Genomic DNA, 21,145 nt, shown 5'->3' on the forward strand with positions numbered 1-21,145 from the left:
TTTTTTAATTGAGTTTTTGGAGAGTATTTTTGGAACAATTTTTACACCAAACATAAATGCACTGCATGATACTCTTGGCATCGTCATTTTGAGAAGATTTGGGCGTAAAACATTGTTTTTAACAGCGCATATCAGAATATCATATTAAAATATTGAAAGGTTATAAGTTGGGTGTAGTGGGGCCAAAAGGTAGCCCTCAAAGAAACACAGTCTATTTTATCTGATTATATTTTCACTATTTTACCAGCATCAACATTTCATATAAAACTCAGTGGACAAGTGTAGGTTTGGATCACAGCCTGAATATAAGACTTGGACACATGGCTATATTTGTGTTCATTACGACTTTTTCTACAATTAATCTTAATCTTAAACACTGAATTATAAAGTTTTCCTATTTACATTAAACTAATGTAAAGTTATATTCATATTAATTGTATTAATTATTTAAATATATATTTATTTTATTTCCTCAAATATAATTAAAACAATAAAATATTATTTCTCTCGTTCTCGTTATTATATTTTCACTCAATAAAACAGAAAATAAAAATAAAATAAAAATAAATAAACAATATATATTTTTTTAAATTCAGGAACTTGCGATCACTACGTAACACCGAAACATCGCGAGATCTGAGAAGAACCCAGTAAGTGCCAGGCCTGGGAAGATCTCGCGATACCTGCGCAGCTTGACTAAACGCCACGTCGGTTTTCAGGGAGAGGAGCATCAGCACTGCAGCGCTTTCTGAGCCCGAACTACAGCTTTTACCAAATATTCTAGACGCACAGCTTCACAGACCCGAGCTCGGTCAGCAGACAGGTGAGTTTATGTCAATGCAATGTGAGAATAGAGGCGTATTGGCTGAGCTGTCCTGCAGTAGCTCGGCAGCTGGAGGCAGTTGGAGGCCATTGCGAGCAGGTGTGTTATGATCAGCCCAGCAGCCGGATCTCCTCTCCAGTCTGGCTCTGGTTTATTAAATCTCCAGATACTGGCTTTAGAGAGATGCCCTGATCAGAACCGAGGTCCAGGGTGGTCGTAAAGAGACCACTGCTCGGTTCCAGCCGCTGTGGACAGCTTTTACTGCCTGTTTGAATCTAATAAAGGGACTGGGTTTAAGCCTAGTCCTGGGCTGCAGTTCCTTTCAATGGAGACCCTCCATTCATAGTACTGTGCAGCTCCTCTATTTTCTAAAGGAAATATGAAGATATCTTCTATATTCTGATGTTTTAATACACTAAAATGTGCATTTGTATCATATTGCTCTTTATAGTGCCATTTATAATATCTAATATACCCTAGGTAGGGATATAATAAAGCCAACAGCTCCTGTGATGGCCCCAGTGGAAAATAACATGGGACCCATTAAAGGTGTCCAGTGGTTGGTAATAAAGGTTCCCGGTATGACGGTGCTTAATTGCATTGTAATAAACTGCAAAATATCATTTTCAACACTGATCAACTATAGATTTAATTAAAACTCATTCAATTTGTCCTGCATTTCCCTTCTCAGAGGAGAACCTCTGTTCACAATGTTGTGTAGCTCTCCATCTCCATAGAGGTGATGAAAGGATAAGGACAAATTTTGTAATCTGGTGTTTAAATAAAATCTTTTCATTGATCAATCCAGCATTAAACCTTGAATCAGGTGTGTTTGAGATGGGACATCACTAAAGGTCATCAGCTCTCCAGGGTCAGAGTTGGAGAACCCTGTAAAGGGTAGACTATTCTATAAAAACATATTCTTATTCGAAATGCAGTTATTATCCCAATAAAATTTATCCCATCGAATGCATTACAGTTGTCCAGTGGTTAGTAGGAATATTTGGAGTTTTTTCTAATGTTTATAAACACTCTTGATATTTTTATTTGTATAGATCTGACGCTATTTTTGCAGGAAACTGCCACAGTACTGGAAACCATTAAAGCATATTATTAGAAAACAATGTGTTAATATTCATCCTAAAATTAGTTCTCTGTGCTTATCATGATTTTCTTTTTACGCTCTGTACTAATGTCCTCAGATGTCTGATATTGATTAGCCGTTTAGTTAACCTGAATTTGACTGTGTGGATTAGATCAGTGGGAAATTGGCATTTTTAGATTCTTAAATAAAACATCAATATTAAAATAACATAATCAGCTAAGAGGTGCATGGAAAGTAGGAGCTGTAACACAGGTCTCCAGAAAAGAATACATGAGTGTTATATTAGTATAAATAATAGTATAACTATATAATATATAGGGGCAGTGGTGGCTCAGCGGTTAGAGCGCCGGGATATCGATAACAGGGTTGTGGGTTCGATTCCCGGGCTCGGCAAGCTGCCACTGTTGGGCCCTTGAGCAAGGGCCCTTTACCCTCTCTGCTCCCCGGGCGCTGGAGTTGGCTGCCCACCGCTCTGGGTGTGTGTGTGTACTCACTGCCCCTAACACATGTGTGTGTGTGAGTGTGTGTTCACTACCAGATGGGTTAAATGCAGAGGACACATTTCACTGTACAGTGACAAATACGTGCACCTTTTTTACCTTTATAACTAATAAATGTGTTATATTCTGTAATTAAATGAATGTCTGTAAGTAACTTAAATAACTTCTGATATTTGGTAGTTTTGTACTGTTTCAGTACGTTTAGTCCTTTGTTTAAAACCTAGCACCAGGATGAGGATGTTCTTGACTTATGAAGAGTTCTGTATTGATTAAAGAAAGAGATTGAATTAAAAAATAAGCCTTAGGATCTTTATATTCAGTAAAAAATTCAGTAAGTATTTTGTGTTGAAAGAATTAGAAAACACACAGAATTAGAGAACAATCACAGAATTAGCGAACACACACGTGTGTTTGTGTGTGTGTGTGTGTGTGTATGTATATATATATATATATATATATATATATATATATATATATATATATACATACACACACACACACATATATTATATATATTGTTACAGTAGTACTGTTGTCTTTCGTCAACAGTATTGTTGTTCCGCTGGTCCCAGTCTGTAGTCGCTGCACCTGGGTGGCCAGTTTACAGAAGCTGGCCTCACCCACTTCGACGTGGCAGTGTTTGTCTGCTGGGACGTGCCTGGCATCAGTTCAGCTCCTCCCGCTGGGGCACTGTACATTAAGAGCTTTGTCTCCTTCCTCTGCAGGTGAGATGAGGGCTCTTCCCCTGGCCGTGCTGCTGCTGGTGTTTGGGTTAGCGGTGCTAACACACGCCCACTCTCACTCCCATGGCCACGGTCACGACCATCATGGACACCACCACGGGCACGCTCACGGCGAGGGTGGTTGCCATGGACACCACCACGGGCACGCTCACGGTGAGGGTGGCTGCCATGGACACTCCCATGGTGGAGTGAAGATGCACCATGGAGCAAGTAAGTGGAGCGCGGAGGCAAACCTGCAGCTTCAAGAGGAGGAGGAGCTTCACCATGACCACTCCCACGGGCACCATGGTCATGACCACGAGCACGACCATGGCCATGACCATGGACACGACCACGGGCACGCCCATGACCATGACCATGGACACGACCACGGGCACGCCCATGACCATGGACACGCCCATGATCACAGTCACTCACATGATCATGGACACACACACAGCCATGGCACAGGTGGAGAGAGGGTGAAGCGAGAGCTGGAGGCAGAGGGACGGGACACACTGGAGCTGTGGATGCAGGTAAAATAAATAAATATGTATATAAATACTGATCATTCCTTAAACTCTTAAACCAAAAAAATCACCTACCTTGGGTCCACATATCAGTCCCTTACTCTCATAATTACAGTCAACAGTTATATATCTACTGCGGCTACAAATGGACATGTAGTATTCATACCTGTAAAAGTAGGTATCTCTTGGCTCCCTCAGCTCTTTATTACTTGCTTTTAAATGTATTATTCTTTATTCTATTCAGAATCAGAATCTCTTTATTTCACCAAGTATGTTACACATACAAGGAATTTGTCTTGGTGAGAGCAACACGTATGACAAGTAACAAAAAACACAGAACACAGTCTTAAACTAAAGGAAAATGACACTAAACAATAAATAGGGTAGGGGATAAATTAAAAAGGTAAGAAGTACTAAAGGTATTCATTGGATATTCATTGGTTAGTGTATTTTTCTCCCCTGGGTTTACATGTCATACTTGTGTTGCTCTCACCAGATAGAATTCCTTGTATGTGTAACATATACAAAATACAGAGATGCTGATTCTCAGCAGTTCATAAGATACTGAATAATAGTAGTGCCATATAAGCTCTCTGCGTTTTAATCCTTGCCATCATTCTGGTGCTTTATAGAGAAACAGAATGCAGTTTATACTGTGGTTTAATTTGGTCTGGATTTGTTTCGTAAATATAGTCGTTTCAGGCGATGGGTACAAACAATACACCCAGGGAAATCTCATACTGGACATCATTTGTATGAATGGACGGAGTAAAATATTTTGTATCTGTGTAGAGATATGAGCAGTACTCCTCCCCTCGTCCACCTCTAGTCTTCTTGGATTATTAAACAAGTATAAGAAAAGTCTAAGAGCGTGAACATCCACCTGTGCTGAATCACTGGTGCAGGACACACACACACACCATAAAGTGTCCACACATTGTTTAATAAAGACCTGCCTTATTCTATTACTGTTGCAGTCTTTTGACCTCTAGGGTGGAGCTGGGCAATATGACTATTTTATCATATGTTAATTTTGATATGGTATATCGTGAGTGTATCGTGGATATCGTCTATGCTCAAAGCGCTCTGATTACCTGATTAACATGTTTTATTACAAAGAGTGTAATCAGGCTTTTTTAATTTAACGGAATGCAGCATATTTTAAGTAAAAATCACAGTACTCAGTATGGTATTACTCAGTATTTGATGTCAGTTTTAAAATAACATATACGCGGTTTGCATTTTTGTCTACATGACAAAATATTGTGATAAATGTCGAATATTGTAAAAAAAAAGTTTTTAAATATTGTGATCTAATTTTTGTCACATATCGCCCAGCTCTGCTCTAGGGTCTTCATCAGGCTGGATGCTGCAACATTGCAGCACTACTGAATTCACTCCAGTTTGTCACTCTTGTTTATCTTCTGCGTTCTCTCGGTTCTGTTCGGAGGGCAGATCAGACGTGGTTTATGTTTAAAGGCTGTAGAAACGTTTCCTCTTGTTTGTTGAGTTGCCGTGTCTCGGCTGAGCTGGCGTGCTGAAGCTCTCTGACTGAAACATGCTGTTCTTTTAAATGTGCAGTTAATAAATATGCTTCTCGTTATTCTGGCTTAATTGAGAACATTCAGGATTGGTTTCAGTGGAACAACACAGTCTCTGTTCTGTTCTTTCTCAGGAACTTTGGTGGTTCGATTTTTCATGTTAAGTTGGTTCTCGTTTCGTTGTTGTGGATTCAAGGAGACTTTTTCATTTGCTAAAACGAAAATAAAACGAAATTGAGATCTTAAGGTCTCAGTTACACCCAAAGAGTGATTATTGAATACATAAAATAATAATACTAAAATCCAAAATAGAAGAAGGGTAGACATAAACAGGAGGAGTATATGTATGCTCATTTTCCCAGGCGGGTAATGTGGCAAACACTTGGCCAGCGATCAGTGTTGAGGGAAAAATTGGCTTTATGACTCCCAGCCTGAGCTTATCCAGCACTTTAAACCACAGACATTGAAGGTCAGCATTACATTATCCCTCAAACTCCACAGAAATGTCTGCCACTTTGAAAAACATTTTAATTTTACGAGCTCATTCCAGAGCCTTCAGTCCACCCCTTTGATCTGTAGCAAGGCACATGTTGCTGTAATGCAGTTCAGCAGTCAGTATTAATAATAATAATAATAATAATAAATTATCACCGTGTAGATTTGGAGCTGTTTTATACTGCAGAGAGAGCAGTACTGAATGATATGCTGTGAAGTGCCCTCATGGTACATTAACTTTTTATGCAAACATAAGTAATGGGAGATGCACTGTATGGATAAAAGTATTGGGACACCTGCTCATTCATTTTTTCTGCTGAAATTAAGGGTATTAAAATGCTTTTCCAGCTTTTATTGGAATAACTGTCTGTACTGCGGATTACTGAGCATTTGATTGCATACATCTGTATCAGCAATGGTTTCCATTTAAAGTAGTTGAATGCATTTTTGTTGAAGGACTGTCCACAAACATTTGGACGTATAGTGTACATCAGCACTGATTTTATATATATATTTTTTTCAGGCGGTTGGAGCCACTCTGCTGATCAGCGCTGCGCCCTTCCTCATCCTCTTTCTTATCCCTGTTCAATCAAACACGGATCAGCACCAGAGCCTGCTGAAGGTTCTGCTCAGCTTTGCCTCTGGAGGCCTGCTGGGGGATGCCTTCCTCCACCTCATTCCACATGCTCTGGGTTGGTATACACACACACACACACACACACACACACACACACACACACACACAAACAAACACTTACACACACACCTCTTCTGCATCTCTGAAAATACATTTATTGTAACTTGACAGAATGGAAAGTTTATGCTGTATTTGTTGTATGCAGTCTATAAGCGTCATTAAATTTTAGCCCATTTTCTTGAGTTGTTTGATGTATAAATAGGAAGTGTGTGGAACATGGGACATATTCAGGTACTAACAAGCCTATTTACCACCCTGTTATTTTAGCTCAGGTTTAAACATGTTGCTTTTTAGGGTAGGCTGTCAGGTTTGGCTTTCAGTCAGTCATTAGTTTTAGCTTTGTCTTTTTACCCTCGCTTCTATATTCTCCGGAAGTTGCCGTTGTTTAGCATAGGAAGGCTTTCTGTAGTGGGCGGAGTTTGTGTAAATTACAAATAAGGGAATATATACAAGCTTAGAAGGTGTTTCAGTATAATCATACAAATAAGTGTAACTGTTACTGTGTTACAGTGCACTCAGGTTCCTAATGGTCAAGGTTTCCCCTGGGGTAGAAGCAGTAATTCTGAGTTCTCTTCATCTTTCCTCCCTTACAGAACCACACGCTCACCATGGAAGTGAAGACCACGGCCACTCGCATGCCAGCGAGGAGTCACATGGCCACTCTCATGGTATGTCATTGGCTTGGAGAAGCTTAGAGAGTTAATGGGTATGCACGATTGTTGGTATGGATGGGTGAATGAATCTGATACTGTAAGCAAGGCAATATTGTGTTTATTTTACTTCAGTGTTTAGAGAAACTATAAAAACCATCATATTCATAAAACCTCCATCCAATCAGAACACTGGGAACAACACTGGTATCTAGTGGTAGGGATTTAAACACAACACTAAATGATACTGTATTAAAACCATAATCCGATATCTCAGTATAATCAGTATTTTCTTACATCCTTATAAATCAGCACACACACACTGTGTGATTTGGTGGTGTTTGCTGTGTGTTTCCTCCTGTATGGTAGTAGAGTGAATAATAAGTGTCAGAAAAGTTAAGCCTATCCAGTACTTTTGGAATGAGTTGGGGATGATGAGGTGGGGTGGCGATCATCCAACCACCTGACCTCAGAAACGCTCTTGTCATTAAATGCAATCAAATCCTCACAGCTATGCTTCTCCAAAGTCTAGAAAGCATTCTTCTCTGGACAGTGGAGACAGTTACTCCAACAAAAAACAGGAGAAAGTCTTTTTAGTTCCCTCGATTGAGTTGATTTCAGAAGAAGCAGATGTCCCAATACTTTTGTCCGTATAGTGTAGCTGTTGTGTTTACAATATCAGGTGGTAAATGGAATATAAATTAATGCTTACTTTCAGCTCCAGTGTAGCTGTTTGTTTGAGTTGTTGATTGGCCTAGACTGTACATTAAGCAAGAAAGCAGCAGATCGGCCTTGCCGTGCAAAGACCTTGTATCTCCAAGATGGCAAAAAAAAACTAACTTTCAATGGAAATCAGTGTAAACAGATTTTATTCATTATTATGTTTTTTATTCAAGTCAAATTTTGGAGCATTTCTATTGGTCCATTCATGGTGAAACACAATGTAAAGAACAGCAGTCTGATTCACATCATGTCAAAGTGAAAAACAGTAAAAATGGAGAGGTTTGTGTTTGACGGCGATGTTGTATAACTTCAGAAATACTGCATTTTGTTCTGTTTCTACTGTAAAAGACTTTGATAAATACAGGAGCGCAATTAAAATGGGTTTAAGTTTTTTAAGACGCTTTGTGTTTGTATTAACAGTGCTCTGTTTTCTCTCCAGGTGCAGCTCATGGTCACATGATGTCAGTGGGCCTGTGGGTGCTGGGAGGCATTGTTGCGTTTCTGGTGGTGGAGAAGTTTGTGCGTCTGCTGAAGGGAGGACACTCTCATTCGCACTCTCACGGTAAAACCTGTTATTGTCCATCGCACATCCCAAACTGCCCTGTATTCATTTAAATAGAAGCCATATAGTGAACATTACTGATATCCTGAGTGACTTATAGAAGTTCTTCACCGTCCACCCAGAACATATTCCTAAGTCCAAAGATCCTCTAAACTTAGATATCTGGGTTTCAGTCTGATTTTAGTAATGGGCAGTATCTAAGATACGCAGCTCAGCAGATATAAACAGGTACATACACTACACCTGAATGTCAAGTTTGAGGTTTAAGTGTGATCACAAGTCTTTAATAACTGCTGATTTGCATGCTTTTGAAAGAGATGGTCTTCAGTGGGCCGTGGGGACACCAGGAGACGTTTTTCGCTCTCCAGGATAGAGAAAAGCCTAGATGCTTGTCATCCATAAATAATGTAATGCTATGGTCGGTCAAGCCAAGCTATGCTTGAAGCTTAAACCACTCTTGGTTCAGTTTTTGACTATTTAGACTATTATCAGGTAGGGGCTTAACTTTTGAAGATTGAAATCCGGATCAGTTTAAGTGCCTGACTGTGCCCAGAGGACGAGCAGCCGGGAAGGTTAAGGTTGAATTCTCCAGATGTTGTAGAGGAGAAATCTGCATGATTGGATGACTGGTCATCCGCAACTACACCAAGGCTTCAGATTCTTCAGATGAAGTTTCTCAAAGGAATTGTAGTTTCAGGGATGTACAGCTGAGGGTGAGATTCAGGTGATGAGCCTTCCAATGACTAGATGAAGTTATGGGGAAAGAAAGGATGCCCTAAGTGTTAGAAGAACCCATGAAAGGATATCGCTGCACCAAGAGAGCGAGTGAACAGGGGCAACAGAGGAGGACCCAGCACAGAGCCTTGTGGGACGCCTGCGGAGAGTCTACATGAAGATGTGACCCCCTCCATGTTCCTTGGTAATTTAATGAGGTCATTCTGCATACAGTAGCAGGGAGTCATGATGTGCTACACTCAAACTGCTATAAGTAATTCTCACTGTGGCAGAATTCAAAGTCCTGGCTATAACTGGAATAGTCACAGTATTTTGTATACAAGTGGTGACTAGGAACTGGTTTACATTGTAAAATGCTCCAATATTCTCATGATCTCAGCTCCCCCGAAAGCGAAAGATAGTGATGGCGAAGAGAAAAAGGACGACGTGAAAAAAGGAGAAAAGGACAAAAAAGACAAGAAACCAAAGAAGGCAAAGGAGGAGAATTCAGGTAAGATAGTTAGTAATTATGAGCTGATGCACATTATATTAAAATCATCTTTTAAAGCTGCTCAAGGAGAACCAGTCAATCTTTCTTAGCTTTCTTATTTCCAGTGTTTGCGTACATTTACAGCATTTAGCAGACGTTCTTATTCAGAGTGACTTACTAAAGTGCTTTACTATTTACCCAAGAATAACCTCAGCTAGTTTGAATAGACTAAAAATTCAAAGATACCTCTAAGCTTGGACACTACTAAACACAAGTCAATATGAAGACCATAATTGTTGCTTTATAACACAGGAGAAAGTTCTCGTGTTGTCTCAGATGTAGTTGCTTAGCTGGGACGTTCATTGTCTGAAGTTTGCTTCTTTCCTTTTACACTAGAGCTAATTTACACTAAGGCTAATTTACCTAACACGTAATGGTAGTCCATGCCTCAAGAGTTAGCATATTGCTAATTGCATGCATTAAGTTAAGAAATCTCTTTAATTCTCTTTTAATGGTAAAGTGTTCATTGAGTGTTTTTATTTTTCTCTCCTTTTTTTTAGATATTAAAGTTTCCGGCTACCTGAACCTGGCAGCTGATTTCACTCATAACTTCACGGACGGTCTGGCTATCGGCGCCTCCTTCCTGGTTGGTCCAACAGTTGGCATTGTAACCACCATCACCATCCTCCTGCACGAGGTGCCACACGAGATTGGAGACTTTGCTATCCTTGTCCAATCAGGGTGTACCAAGAGGAAGGTAAATGTGATGCCTTGTGCAGATTGACTCTGAACACAGAACTGCCTGCTGTGCTTTCACAAACCCGAATTCCACTTAATTCCAGTTTTTTTTTCTGGACAGTTTTAATTAGCAAATTAATTTGTTTAGCTGGTATGAAGAGTAAATATTCAACACCTGTCAATTCATAGTGGATACTAAAGAGTTCATAGTGAATAATTAATACTTGAAATTAGATACTGAATCATTTATGGTAGTTACAGAGTAATTGATATGAGATACTGATCATTTCATAGCAGGTAGTGACCATTTTCTTAGTGGTTACTGAATATTTCATAGTAGGCACTGAATAATTGATTGGTACAATCTATACTGGATACCAACAGTTCATAGTGGATACTGAATAATAAATATTAGATACTGAATAACACCTGAATAAAAGTTAATCCACCATCAACTGGCTGGTGGATACCGAACAGGTAATAATAGATGATGATTAATTTAAAGTAAATGGTGAATAATTTGTAGTGGATCACAAACAGTTCATAGTAAATATAGATTCATTTTTAGATGAGTAAGCAGTTTGTCAGTAATCATTAAAGATATAATATTGTTTTAGTTTACTGTAATGTTTTCCTTCTGCTTTCCTCTGTTTAGGCCATGTGTCTTCAGCTTCTCACTGCTATCGGTGCATTAGCCGGCACAGCCTGCTCCCTGTTGGCTGAGGGCGTGGGTGCAGCCGCCACGGCCTGGATCCTCCCCTTCACAGCTGGTGGCTTTGTCTACATCGCCACCGTCACCGTCCTCCCGGAGCTGCTGGTGGGCCGCTCCAGTGTGGGCCAGTCGTTGATGGAGATCATCGCTCTGCTGTTCGGAGTCGGGATGATGGTGCTGATCGCAGAGTACGAGTGAGGCCGGCCAGAGGTCGGACAGATGAATAGCAGGGGACAGAACGAAGCAGAGGGAGGTCATCCAGAGAGAGCTGAAGGAGGGGTGTTTGGCTATTTGATTTTTCAGAGACTCAGGGGATATAAAGTACAGAAGAGTGATGCGTAAATGTTTTTATTGACAGCTGTTGTTGAGTGAATGAGTGAGAGGAGTTATTATTGGGGGGGCCTTTGAAAGAGAACTGCACTAAAGGATCCAAAGACTCTGCACTCTGCCACTCAGCATCTCCAGGGACCAGCAGAGTGGGGCTTGTGGGTTAGTTGTTCAAATAAAGTTCCAGAAACGTCCTAGAAATGGGACTGAATTACTGTTAGCCGAGACGCGCACATGTTTATGGAGGTCTGCTCTTGCTTAATTGATTACTTTGCATAAAATTAATCATATCGAAATGTCAAATTAAAAATGCTTTTTTACAACAATTTCCTGAGTATTGTCCTGTTCAGGACAGTAGATGCTGGTTGTTTTGGTTAATTGTTGGTGTGCACTACTTTAAAGAGCAGAATGCCTTGCAGACTCTTAAAAAAAAAAAAAAAAGAAAAAAAAAACATATTCTCTTTGTTCTGATCTGAGATCAGCACGTTTAGATGATGATCGCATTATAAGCATCATTACTCAATTCCAATTTTTTTTTTTACCCTGTCCACGTCTGTTTGCAGTGTATCTGTACTATAAATGAACTACAGTCATCATGTGCATCAAAATAAGGCCTAATCCCTGCTCCCCAGTGCTCTCTGTGAGTCAGGAATTCTATACCCTAAAAGGGCATCATATGTCCAGTAGAGGTTTGTGCACATGGCCTTCCAAACTGCTCTATTTTTTTAGATCTATGATGCTCTGTTAGGGTAAATGATAGGGCTGCACAACACTGAGGGACAACTGCCTTTGTATTATTATTTTTTGTTCTCCTCTATAGATGTTAAAAAAAATATATAGGAATTCTTGCCAGATTTCATCATTAAGATATCACAGCCCACTCCATGTATGCCAGATTGGAGTAAAATGAATTTTATTGGCCAGATATAATCTGCATCTGGTAGATTTGTCCTGGAAAATGAGAACTGAGGGAAATTTCCTTTTGTATCAAACAGCAAAAAAGTTGAAGCATGACTTGTTTGAATTTGCCGTACCTGACCTTGCACATCCTGTAATGTGACTGTTGTGCACATCATGATGACCATGCTGAAAGAATACATTGTGTAGCCCTAGTGCACTACATAGCTAGCAGGGTGGTGTTTAAGGAAAATGAGAAAGCTTAAGGGCGGTGTTTAGCAGCAAATGCTCTGGTATAGATAGTCGGATCTAGATAGTGCTCAGTTGTTCATAAGCATGACCACAAGTAGACTGGAAGACTGGCCACAAAAAAGTCCTCCATCATGGTGCAGTCAGCATGCTACCATTTACCTAACTTTCCAATTGCAAAAACGCTCAACTACGCATGGTTATATCAGGTGATTTTGTACTAGTGGGAGCACAGAGCTCAACACTAGTCGTAGGAAAATTGTCAAACTGCCAGAGTTTGCAGCAGTATGCTAGTTTGCACTTGGAGCTTCATTTAGCTGCAGTACAGTACACTGAGTTGAACTGTCTTTCTTTACTTTGTTTTTTTAGAGTCCGAGGGGTAGAAAAAGTCCTGCTTGGACATGGCTGACATTAACATTTCCTGTTATTCATTCTTGAAGTTACTGACCCATCAAAACCTCTCAAAATATACACCAGGAACTGCTGATGCAAATGTAGCCATGATCTGTCTAGATTAAAGAGTCTGAACATTCCACTGATTGCTGAAAACAGGCAGGTTTTCTTGTGAACGTTTCACTAGAGGTGGCAAATCCAGGTCCACAAAGCAGGCAGTTGAAACTATATTATGGGGTGAATGTCTGGACCTGGATTTGCCCCTATTGTGCTTCACTGTTTTCATTTCGTAACTGACACTGCTGTTCATATCCTTCCTCTTTTGTAATTCCCTATCTGCAGGTCTCAAGTGTCCATTTTTCTGTTTTGTGTAGTTTTTCAGTCATCACTCTCTTCGGCCTCTCACTAATGTCCTCATCTACCAGATTCATTCCCTGATGTTTTCTCAATGTACTTGTTGTTTTTACGATCTTAGTATCGTGCAGTAACTGTACCAAGGAAATCGATGAGATCAGGACAGTGGAGTGTTTTGTGTCTGAAGCTGTACATGTTTGACCAAAGTTACTACTGCTGGGTTTGTGCTGGCAGACCTGTCCCATCCAGAGCTGTGCCTATGTATAAAATGCTGGGAATGTAGTTGTAATATATGTTTCCAAACATGCAGGTTTGTTTTATTTGGGCTGTGAATTTATTTGCTCACCAGACAATTTTGAAAAAGGAAGTTTTGCCATAATGTGTAAAATATAGAGGTGAGGTCACTGCCTCCAGATTTCAGAAAAAAAACTTACACTTACAAAACAAGACATGTTATAACCAATACTGTATGCATATACTGTAGCTGCTATGTAATGTGAGTAACATTTTAGTGATTTTCCTAATTGATATTGACCATATCTTTTAAAGGGCTCCAAATCCCGAGAATCACCCGAATAGCTCACCTTAAAGGCTGCTTGACTTTAAAAGGTGTTCTGCAATGTTGTATTTACCTTGTCATAGTTAAATAATGAGAGTACAGTATACATATGTGAGAAACTGTGAACCTCAAATGCTGCTGTTTCTCCACCAAACAACTTCCTGCATAACCAAAACAGAGCTGTAAAATGGGCCAATTTTAAAACCTACAAATCTGGTACGCAACAGTCTTGAGTCATTATTTCAGAGTGCCTATTGGCACCTATGGTAAAGTTGCATTGGCCACATTGGGGCCATTATATTTATCCTTAAAGGAAACACAAGTGCAAATGTCTAGCAATGAGGTCATATTGTCAAATGGTGAGCAGGAGTTCATGTTAATTCATGTTCAACATGATGCATAACTTATTAACCAACAAACTGTTCATTTTTAAGTCCTCAGCAACATCACTAAGGTAACTTGTTAGCTAATAGAAATGTTATGTGACAAACGTGAACACAGACTCATTGCTTCATGACCGATGGATCAGCATTTCATCAGAAGAGCTTCTGGAAAGCAAAATGAAAATACATACAATCATGAGATTATCTCTGATTTGCCCCTTTGTGCCAGTTTTCCACATTTTCCAGATTGGGTGCTTGATCAGAAGTAACGGAAGGCAGGGATTCCTCTTGCTCTCGCTGGAGAATGTAATGGTATCTTTGTAGTTCACTAGTTTACTACACTGTTTTTTGTGAAGACGCACACAAATGGGCCCAGACAAGCATAAACCAGCATATGCTGTGTTTTGAACACTGGTATGATGATCACGCATCTTGGGATTTATGCTGGCATACACAGGTTTTCAGCAGGGGAATATTATATTGCAGAAGAGAATACAGGAAACTGGAAAAGTAGATATATTAATAAAATAAAAGACAAATAGCAGTAAAAATAAACAGTGGTTGAAGAAGTTTGAGCTTTCTCGTTTTAACTGCTTAAACATTTTCAAATATGTATCAAGATAATATTATTAAGCGAAATGGAGGTTAGATTATGCAGTAGATCTCTCTTGATCCCAGAGGGGGGAAAAAGGCAGGGTTAGGGTCTATAACCCTAGAGAAACATAGCAGTAAAAAATATATATATATATAACCTTAGCTAGTTTGAATAGACTGCAATTCAGATACCTCTAAGCTTAGATACTACTAAACACAAGTCAACATGGAAAGCAACTCTCCCGTTCGGACACCCAGGGGAAGTTTGTTCCACCACTTCGGGCCAGGACAGAAAAAAGCCGGGGCGCTTTTTCTTTGTATGTTAATGGATGGCGGGTCAAGCCGAGCCGTAATTGAAGCTCGAAGGCCTTGTGGTGCAGAACGGCTTTTGACCAATGCCCTCAAGTATGGAGGCCAGAGCCTGAATCTGATGCGGGCAGCTACAGTTAGCCAGTGAAGAGATCCACATGGGTGAGAAGCTGTATCAGTGCTCAGACTGTGAGAAGAGCTTCAATCGATAGAGTAATCTCAACTCCACCAGCGCATTCACACAGGACAGAAACCACATCGCTGCTCAGACTATGTGAATACTTTTATTTTCCGAACACACCAGCGCATTCACACAGGAGAGAAGCCATATTACTGCCCTGAATGTGTGAGGAGCTATTCATGTATTGTAAAAAAAAACAGATGCTTTCGGGGAAGAGTGGAAACCCATGACACATAACTTTGATAAATCTACAGACATACGCGTTCTTAAATGTTAACACAAACAATGTGATTTGTATTTCAGCACTTTACACAGAGTTGGTGGACAATAGGAACCTCTAATTTCCACAATGCACATTTCTACCATTGGTTACTGTTCAGCTGAGGGCTGCAATAAGACTTGGTGTCACTTATGGCCAGAATTAATCCAAGACTTTACTGGACTTGGACTTGAAAAGGCTACAGCAATTGATGCCAACGAGGGTGCCAAGAATTTGTGCACATGAATCCCAGAGCTAGACCATTTAGGAGTGTGGAAAAAAAGCTGCTTGGTCATATGCTTGGATATATAATATGATAAGTAATATGAATCCATGGAGTGAATTCATGTTTTTGTTTTGTAAGATTTTGCTGCTTCAGTGATCTTCTTAGTTCTTGGGTCTCAACCATCTTGAGCATGAGATAGACGTTATTGGGTGATTTTTATGTTTATTTGATTGTATTATGAATATGGAAATTATGTGATTGTTATCTGTCCTGTGTCTTTATATGATTGTAATTCATGATTTAAGAAGGTAATGAAATGTATTTCTGTGATGTGCTCCATGTTTTGACAAAAACAATTACGCAGTGTATAGGTGGATATATATATATATATATATATATATATATATATATATATACCGCAGACCTGTTTTTTAATCATTTTTTTGTTTGCTAAATTCTACGTCTGATGCCTGCTCAAACATCTTAAGGTGCCACCTTAAAAACTGCCAAAAAACAAACATCTTCCTTGGCCTAAGGGCCGGCACAGTGACGTTGCATGTTGTGTGTGTGCTGCACAGCTGGAGTTGGGTTCAGATCTCACTCTGGTTGCTGTTAGTGTGTTCTTTCCATGCTTGCAGATGTTTGATGTTTGGTATCACATTTGGATTCAGATTTACATTTGGTGTCTTTTTTTAACTGTATATTGAATGTTGCCTTGTGTTTTTACATTTTGCGGAATGTGTACATTACCTACATACGTTTTTATAAAATTAGGTTTTTGAACACTGTGTACTTACAGTGCACATTATGTACTTATTTAAAAAAAAAAATAAACTCCTCATAAAACTGCTTCAACATTGGTAGGCCTTCAAACATGAACTGCATGTTTTAGCTTCTGTAACAAAAATATGATGTAAATTGTGACTTTATTTATGTCCTAATAAAAGTTTACATTTCTTATTCATGGAACCACTGTGAGGTAGGCTTGCTTGTGTGCATTGTCATTCTTACATTCCTTGAAATAATTCTCTAATACAGAGCAGATGTTGTTGTTTCCTCAGTAGCAGTAGTAGGAAGCCTGAAGTCCTGGTATTACAAAGCGTCCTCAAACCCTCCTCCAGACAGGGCCAATGTTGGGCATAAAGCTCACTTTTCAGAGTTCATTTGTCCAGAGCATAATCTTCCAGATTTCAGAAGGATAATGTATCTATGTTTTTGTGAACTGGGCTTCTTTGGGTGTGTTTTTCATCTAATTATTCATTGATTTTCATAAACATCTAGTCTCATGGCACATCCATCACTGATTGTTGTGCACACAGTGCCATCTAGTGGCTATATCCATTACATGCATAATAGGGGCTAAATTCAAAAGCACCCCCAGATACTTCACACAGAGCAGTTTATACAACTTTTACCTTCAGCCAGTTTTGTAGGACATTTTTGTGCATGTAGGTTGGAAAGAACATTTGGGTCAAGCAACACAGAATTATACACTAGTATAATGTCATCATACATTTGCTTAATTTCTGCCAGTGTTATTTTTGTATTAAATATTTATCTTTTTAAATTATGTTATCAGTGCTATTATATACTGATAGCACTGCTGATATTTATAGTTTTAACTCAGCATGTAAAAAGAGTTCAAGCTGGTTATACTGGTACATCAGCGTGGTTACTCTGGTCATGCTGGTCAGCAAGCTTGGTCATACTAGTTGACTAAGTGGTAGACCAGCTAAACCATCAGACTCAAATGAATAGATCCCATGTGTTGGTCTAGAGGAAATCTGGTCCAGTTTGGTCAGGCTGGTCAGACTGGTAGGCTAGCGCTGCAGTGCTGGTCATGCTGGTCAGCCACCTTGATCATACAAGGATCATATATCATCAACTAATAATAATAATAATAATAATAATAATAAAGTGGAATTCATTAATCATTATATTCCAACACTGTGAATTTTTGTAGACTAATTACTCTTGTTATAGTGAAACATTTTAATACATGTAATCAAAGTTTTGCAGAAAAAATACAATTAAAATGAATAACCCTTTCATATTCTGTGTAGCGTCATCGTTACATCATTCTCCGTTCCTCCAATGAGAAACAGGCTAGAGTGACATTCTGCACATGCGCAGTAGGACTCCTGCGGCCGGAGAGAAACAGCTGTTGGTTTCACTTCAGCAAGAACTCCACACTGGAGCTGGTTTTGAGGTATGGGCGCTATTCTTTAGATGTCCAGTAGCTCTTGTGCTGTTTAAAATGGTTGATGTCTATGAAAGTAAACGTATAATAGTTTAACTGTCCGATTTAAACTCAAAACTGATGAGAGACAGGAGTGTGTGGTTACTGTTGGCCAGCCCTGGAGCCCTGGAGCCCTGGAGCTTGTGCTGAAGCTGCTTGCTCAGAGGCAGTTCTGCAGGTATTACTGACATAGACACATGTTCAGATGCAGACACACTGTACTGACATAGGCCTAAAAAGACCATTGTTTTTAAATGATCTATTTTAAATTGTTATCTCTTAAGCTAAGCTGTCTACTTATACTAGTCAGTGCAGGTGCAGTGTAGCTATGTATCATATATAAATCTAAATAAGTGTAAATACATGTGGGCGTTAAACCAAATGGTTCCACTAGAAGGTTATTTGTGGACCTCCTTTGTAAAGAACCCTGTCACATCCCAGTCCACACTGAAATAAGAAGAGCTGCCCTAGCCTGCAGATGTTTTTTTGTTTTTTTAAATTCAGTATTATTTTATTCTGTATCTCCTCTATATGTACATAATGTTGTAAGACGTCTATGGGAGAAGCCAGAAGCATCCTCTAGCAGATCTGAAACTCGCAGATATAGAAATATTCATTAACTTCTGGGATAAATTGAATAGTTTTACATCATGTTCAGTGTCAGACAATTTTGTCATACTGTTTTGAGCTTCACGTTGAGTTCTCATGTTCTTTTTCTCTTATAGAAATGACTGACATGTTGTTGCAAGGCAACTCCTTGTCTGTGTGCCACTCTCCTGGTTAAAATTACCACTGTAAACACGAGTTCCTTCGAAGAGGTACATTTCACAATGCAGAAACTAGAAGAGGTGAAATGTGAGGATGTGGCACTACCAGTGCTAACGCCAGAAGAGATGAAATATGAGGATATGGCACTGCCAGTGCTAAAAAAAGAAGAGATGAAAAGTGAGGGTGTTGGGCTGCCAGTTCTGAATCCAGAAGAAATTAAATGTGAGGATGTGATGCTGCCAATATGTGCAAGTGCTCACCAAAGATCACCTGGTGCTCTCTGTGCAAATAAATCCCCAAAACAAGAGAAATATATATTTAGAAAGGAGTCAGCTCGCCAGTGTCTACAGCGTGGGATGTCATCAGACTGTGAGAAAGGTGTTGTTGTTGACAGCGATGTCAAGACTCACAACAGAGAGAAGCCAGCTCACTGCTCCGAGTGTGGAAAAACATTTACGCAACATAGTTATCTCAAAATACACCAGCGCCTCCACACAGGAGAGAGGCCACATAAATGCACTGAATGTGGGAAAACCTTTACTCAAGTTAGTTATCTAACAAAACACAAGCGTGTTCACAAAGGAGAGAAGCCCCATCGCTGTTTAGAGTGTGGGAAAACCTTTACACAACTGGGTTACCTAAAGAAACACCAACGCCTTCACACAGGAGATGGGCTGTATCGTTGTTCAGAATGTGGAAAAGGTTTTAATCTACGCAGTAATCTCAGAATACACCAACGTCTTCACACAGGAGAGAGACCATATCACTGCTTAGACTGTGGAAGGAGTTTTAATCTACAGAGTAATCTCAAAATACACCAGCGCCTTCACACAGGAGAGAGGCCGTATCACTGCTCAGACTGTGGGAAGAGTTTTAATCGAAGTAGTCATCTCCAACTTCACCAGCACGTGCACACTGGAGAGAAGCTGTACGAGTGCTCCGAGTGTGGGAAGAAGTTTGGTCTTCAACTTTATCTCTCAATTCACCAGCGCAGCCACACCGGAGAGAAGCCATTTCAGTGCTCAGTGTGTGAGAAAAGTTTCAGTTTTCAAAGTCGTCTTCAGGAACATCAGCGTACTCACACTGGAGATAAGCCGTATGAGTGCTCAGAGTGTGGAAAGAGTTTTACAGTACAGAGTAGTCTCCAAACACACAAGCTCATTCACACAGGAGAAAAGCCATATCAGTGCTCACAGTGTGGGCGGAGGTTTAATCAAAAGAGTAATCTCCTGCGACATCAGCGCATTCACACAGGAGAGAAGCCATATCACTGCTCAGACTGTGGGAAGAGTTTTACTGTAAAAAGTCATCTCCAATCACACAAACTCATCCACACTGGAGAGAGTACATACCACTGCTCTGAATGTGGGAAGAACTTTAAATGTAGACGTACTACAAAGAAACACAAGTGTACAAAAAAGATTGTGAAAATGCCTGCCACCTGACATTGTTGAGTTAAAAGACATTCCAGCATCAGTTAGTGTTCAGTCAAGAGGAATGTGCAAACTGAGTAATGGAAATAATCTTGGTGCACAAGGTTTACTGGACTTTGTCTTGAATGGGTTGTAACAGCTGATGTCCAGGTGGGCCAGGTTTGTCTGTAAAGAACAAGAAATCGCAGCTCCATGTCTCTATTGGGCAGAAAACACTGAGATCACAGCTGGATAATTCCAGAGTGGAAAAAGGTTGCTTGGTCAATAATTTGAGGTTGCTGATGCTGACTGAGGAAAAACCAACTTGATGCAAACTTACAGAACTCCATATAACCATCCTGCTTGATGTCAACAGTACTGCCAAAAATGTCAGGTTTTCTACTGCTTCACTGGCCTGATGAATGAATAATAAGTAAATGAATGATGATGAATACTGATAATAAAAACACGCTGTTTTGTTGCAGTCTAAGTTGAGTTTAAATAAGTATATTAAAGAGTTTAGTAATCATTAAATCAGACAAGGAAGCAGCACACTTCCTTGTGTGCTATCATGAAGACTCGTTCACAGTATAGTTCTGCAGCAGGTTTTTGTACACCCAGGAAACCAGTTTTGTCACTTTTGTTGGAGGAACAAAGTGAAATGAATTTAATAATCTGATCAACAGCACTGTTTAAGATTAGTTACATTTAGTCCAATTAACCACAAGAAAAAGATTTAACATGATGGGTTTGCACTGCTGTTGTCTTTAATATGATGAGCAAATTATACAAAAGGGAAAAGGGGGAAAGCCATTAAATTAGCCACATGACTTTGGAAAACAGTCCGCAAATAATTCAGTTTCAGTGTTCAGTTCAGTTATTCAAAATAAAAGTTAAAATAAATAATTATATTTAAAGCACAATGAAAACACAAAATTAGACTAACTAGATTATTAGTTATGATGTTATTTTTTTTGTTTTCCTTTTTCACGT

At 39.6% G+C, this 21,145-nt stretch overlaps 2 protein-coding genes across 2 annotated transcripts; both read left to right on the forward strand.

Annotated features, from left to right (window-relative positions):
- The first annotated feature begins 695 nt into the window (after positions 1-695).
- slc39a7 (solute carrier family 39 member 7) lies at positions 696-11,655 on the forward strand. Its single transcript, XM_072673302.1, has 8 exons — positions 696-823; positions 3,154-3,686; positions 6,240-6,408; positions 7,007-7,081; positions 8,226-8,348; positions 9,463-9,573; positions 10,113-10,309; positions 10,946-11,655. Exons 2-8 carry the CDS (start codon positions 3,159-3,161, stop codon positions 11,198-11,200), a joined length of 1,458 nt encoding a protein of 485 aa, XP_072529403.1. The 5' UTR covers positions 696-823; positions 3,154-3,158; the 3' UTR covers positions 11,201-11,655.
- Positions 11,656-17,866: 6,211 nt separating this feature from the next.
- On the forward strand, positions 17,867-20,594 carry LOC140549562 (uncharacterized). The gene is made up of 2 exons (XM_072673303.1): positions 17,867-17,942; positions 18,698-20,594. The coding sequence occupies exon 2, from the start codon at positions 18,803-18,805 to the stop codon at positions 20,183-20,185; it is 1,383 nt and encodes a 460-aa protein (XP_072529404.1). The 5' UTR covers positions 17,867-17,942; positions 18,698-18,802; the 3' UTR covers positions 20,186-20,594.
- The last annotated feature ends 551 nt before the right edge of the window (positions 20,595-21,145 follow it).

Source organism: Salminus brasiliensis, chromosome 2, assembly GCF_030463535.1.
Source record: "Salminus brasiliensis chromosome 2, fSalBra1.hap2, whole genome shotgun sequence".
NCBI classification, from domain to species: domain Eukaryota; kingdom Metazoa; phylum Chordata; class Actinopteri; order Characiformes; family Bryconidae; genus Salminus; species Salminus brasiliensis.

What these genes read in the sequence shown, in the direction of transcription:
- slc39a7 (XM_072673302.1), top strand. Translation starts at nt 3,159, where the DNA reads ATGAGGGCTCTTCCCCTGGCCGTGCTGCTGCTGGTGTTTGGGTTAGCG. An exon ending in CACTGGAGCTGTGGATGCAG is followed by an intron (nt 3,687 to 6,239) that starts GTAAAATAAATA and finishes TATTTTTTTCAG; the next exon opens with GCGGTTGGAGCCACTCTGCT. An exon ending in CTCTCATTCGCACTCTCACG is followed by an intron (nt 8,349 to 9,462) that starts GTAAAACCTGTT and finishes TCATGATCTCAG; the next exon opens with CTCCCCCGAAAGCGAAAGAT.
- LOC140549562 (XM_072673303.1), top strand. Translation starts at nt 18,803, where the DNA reads ATGCAGAAACTAGAAGAGGTGAAATGTGAGGATGTGGCACTACCAGTG.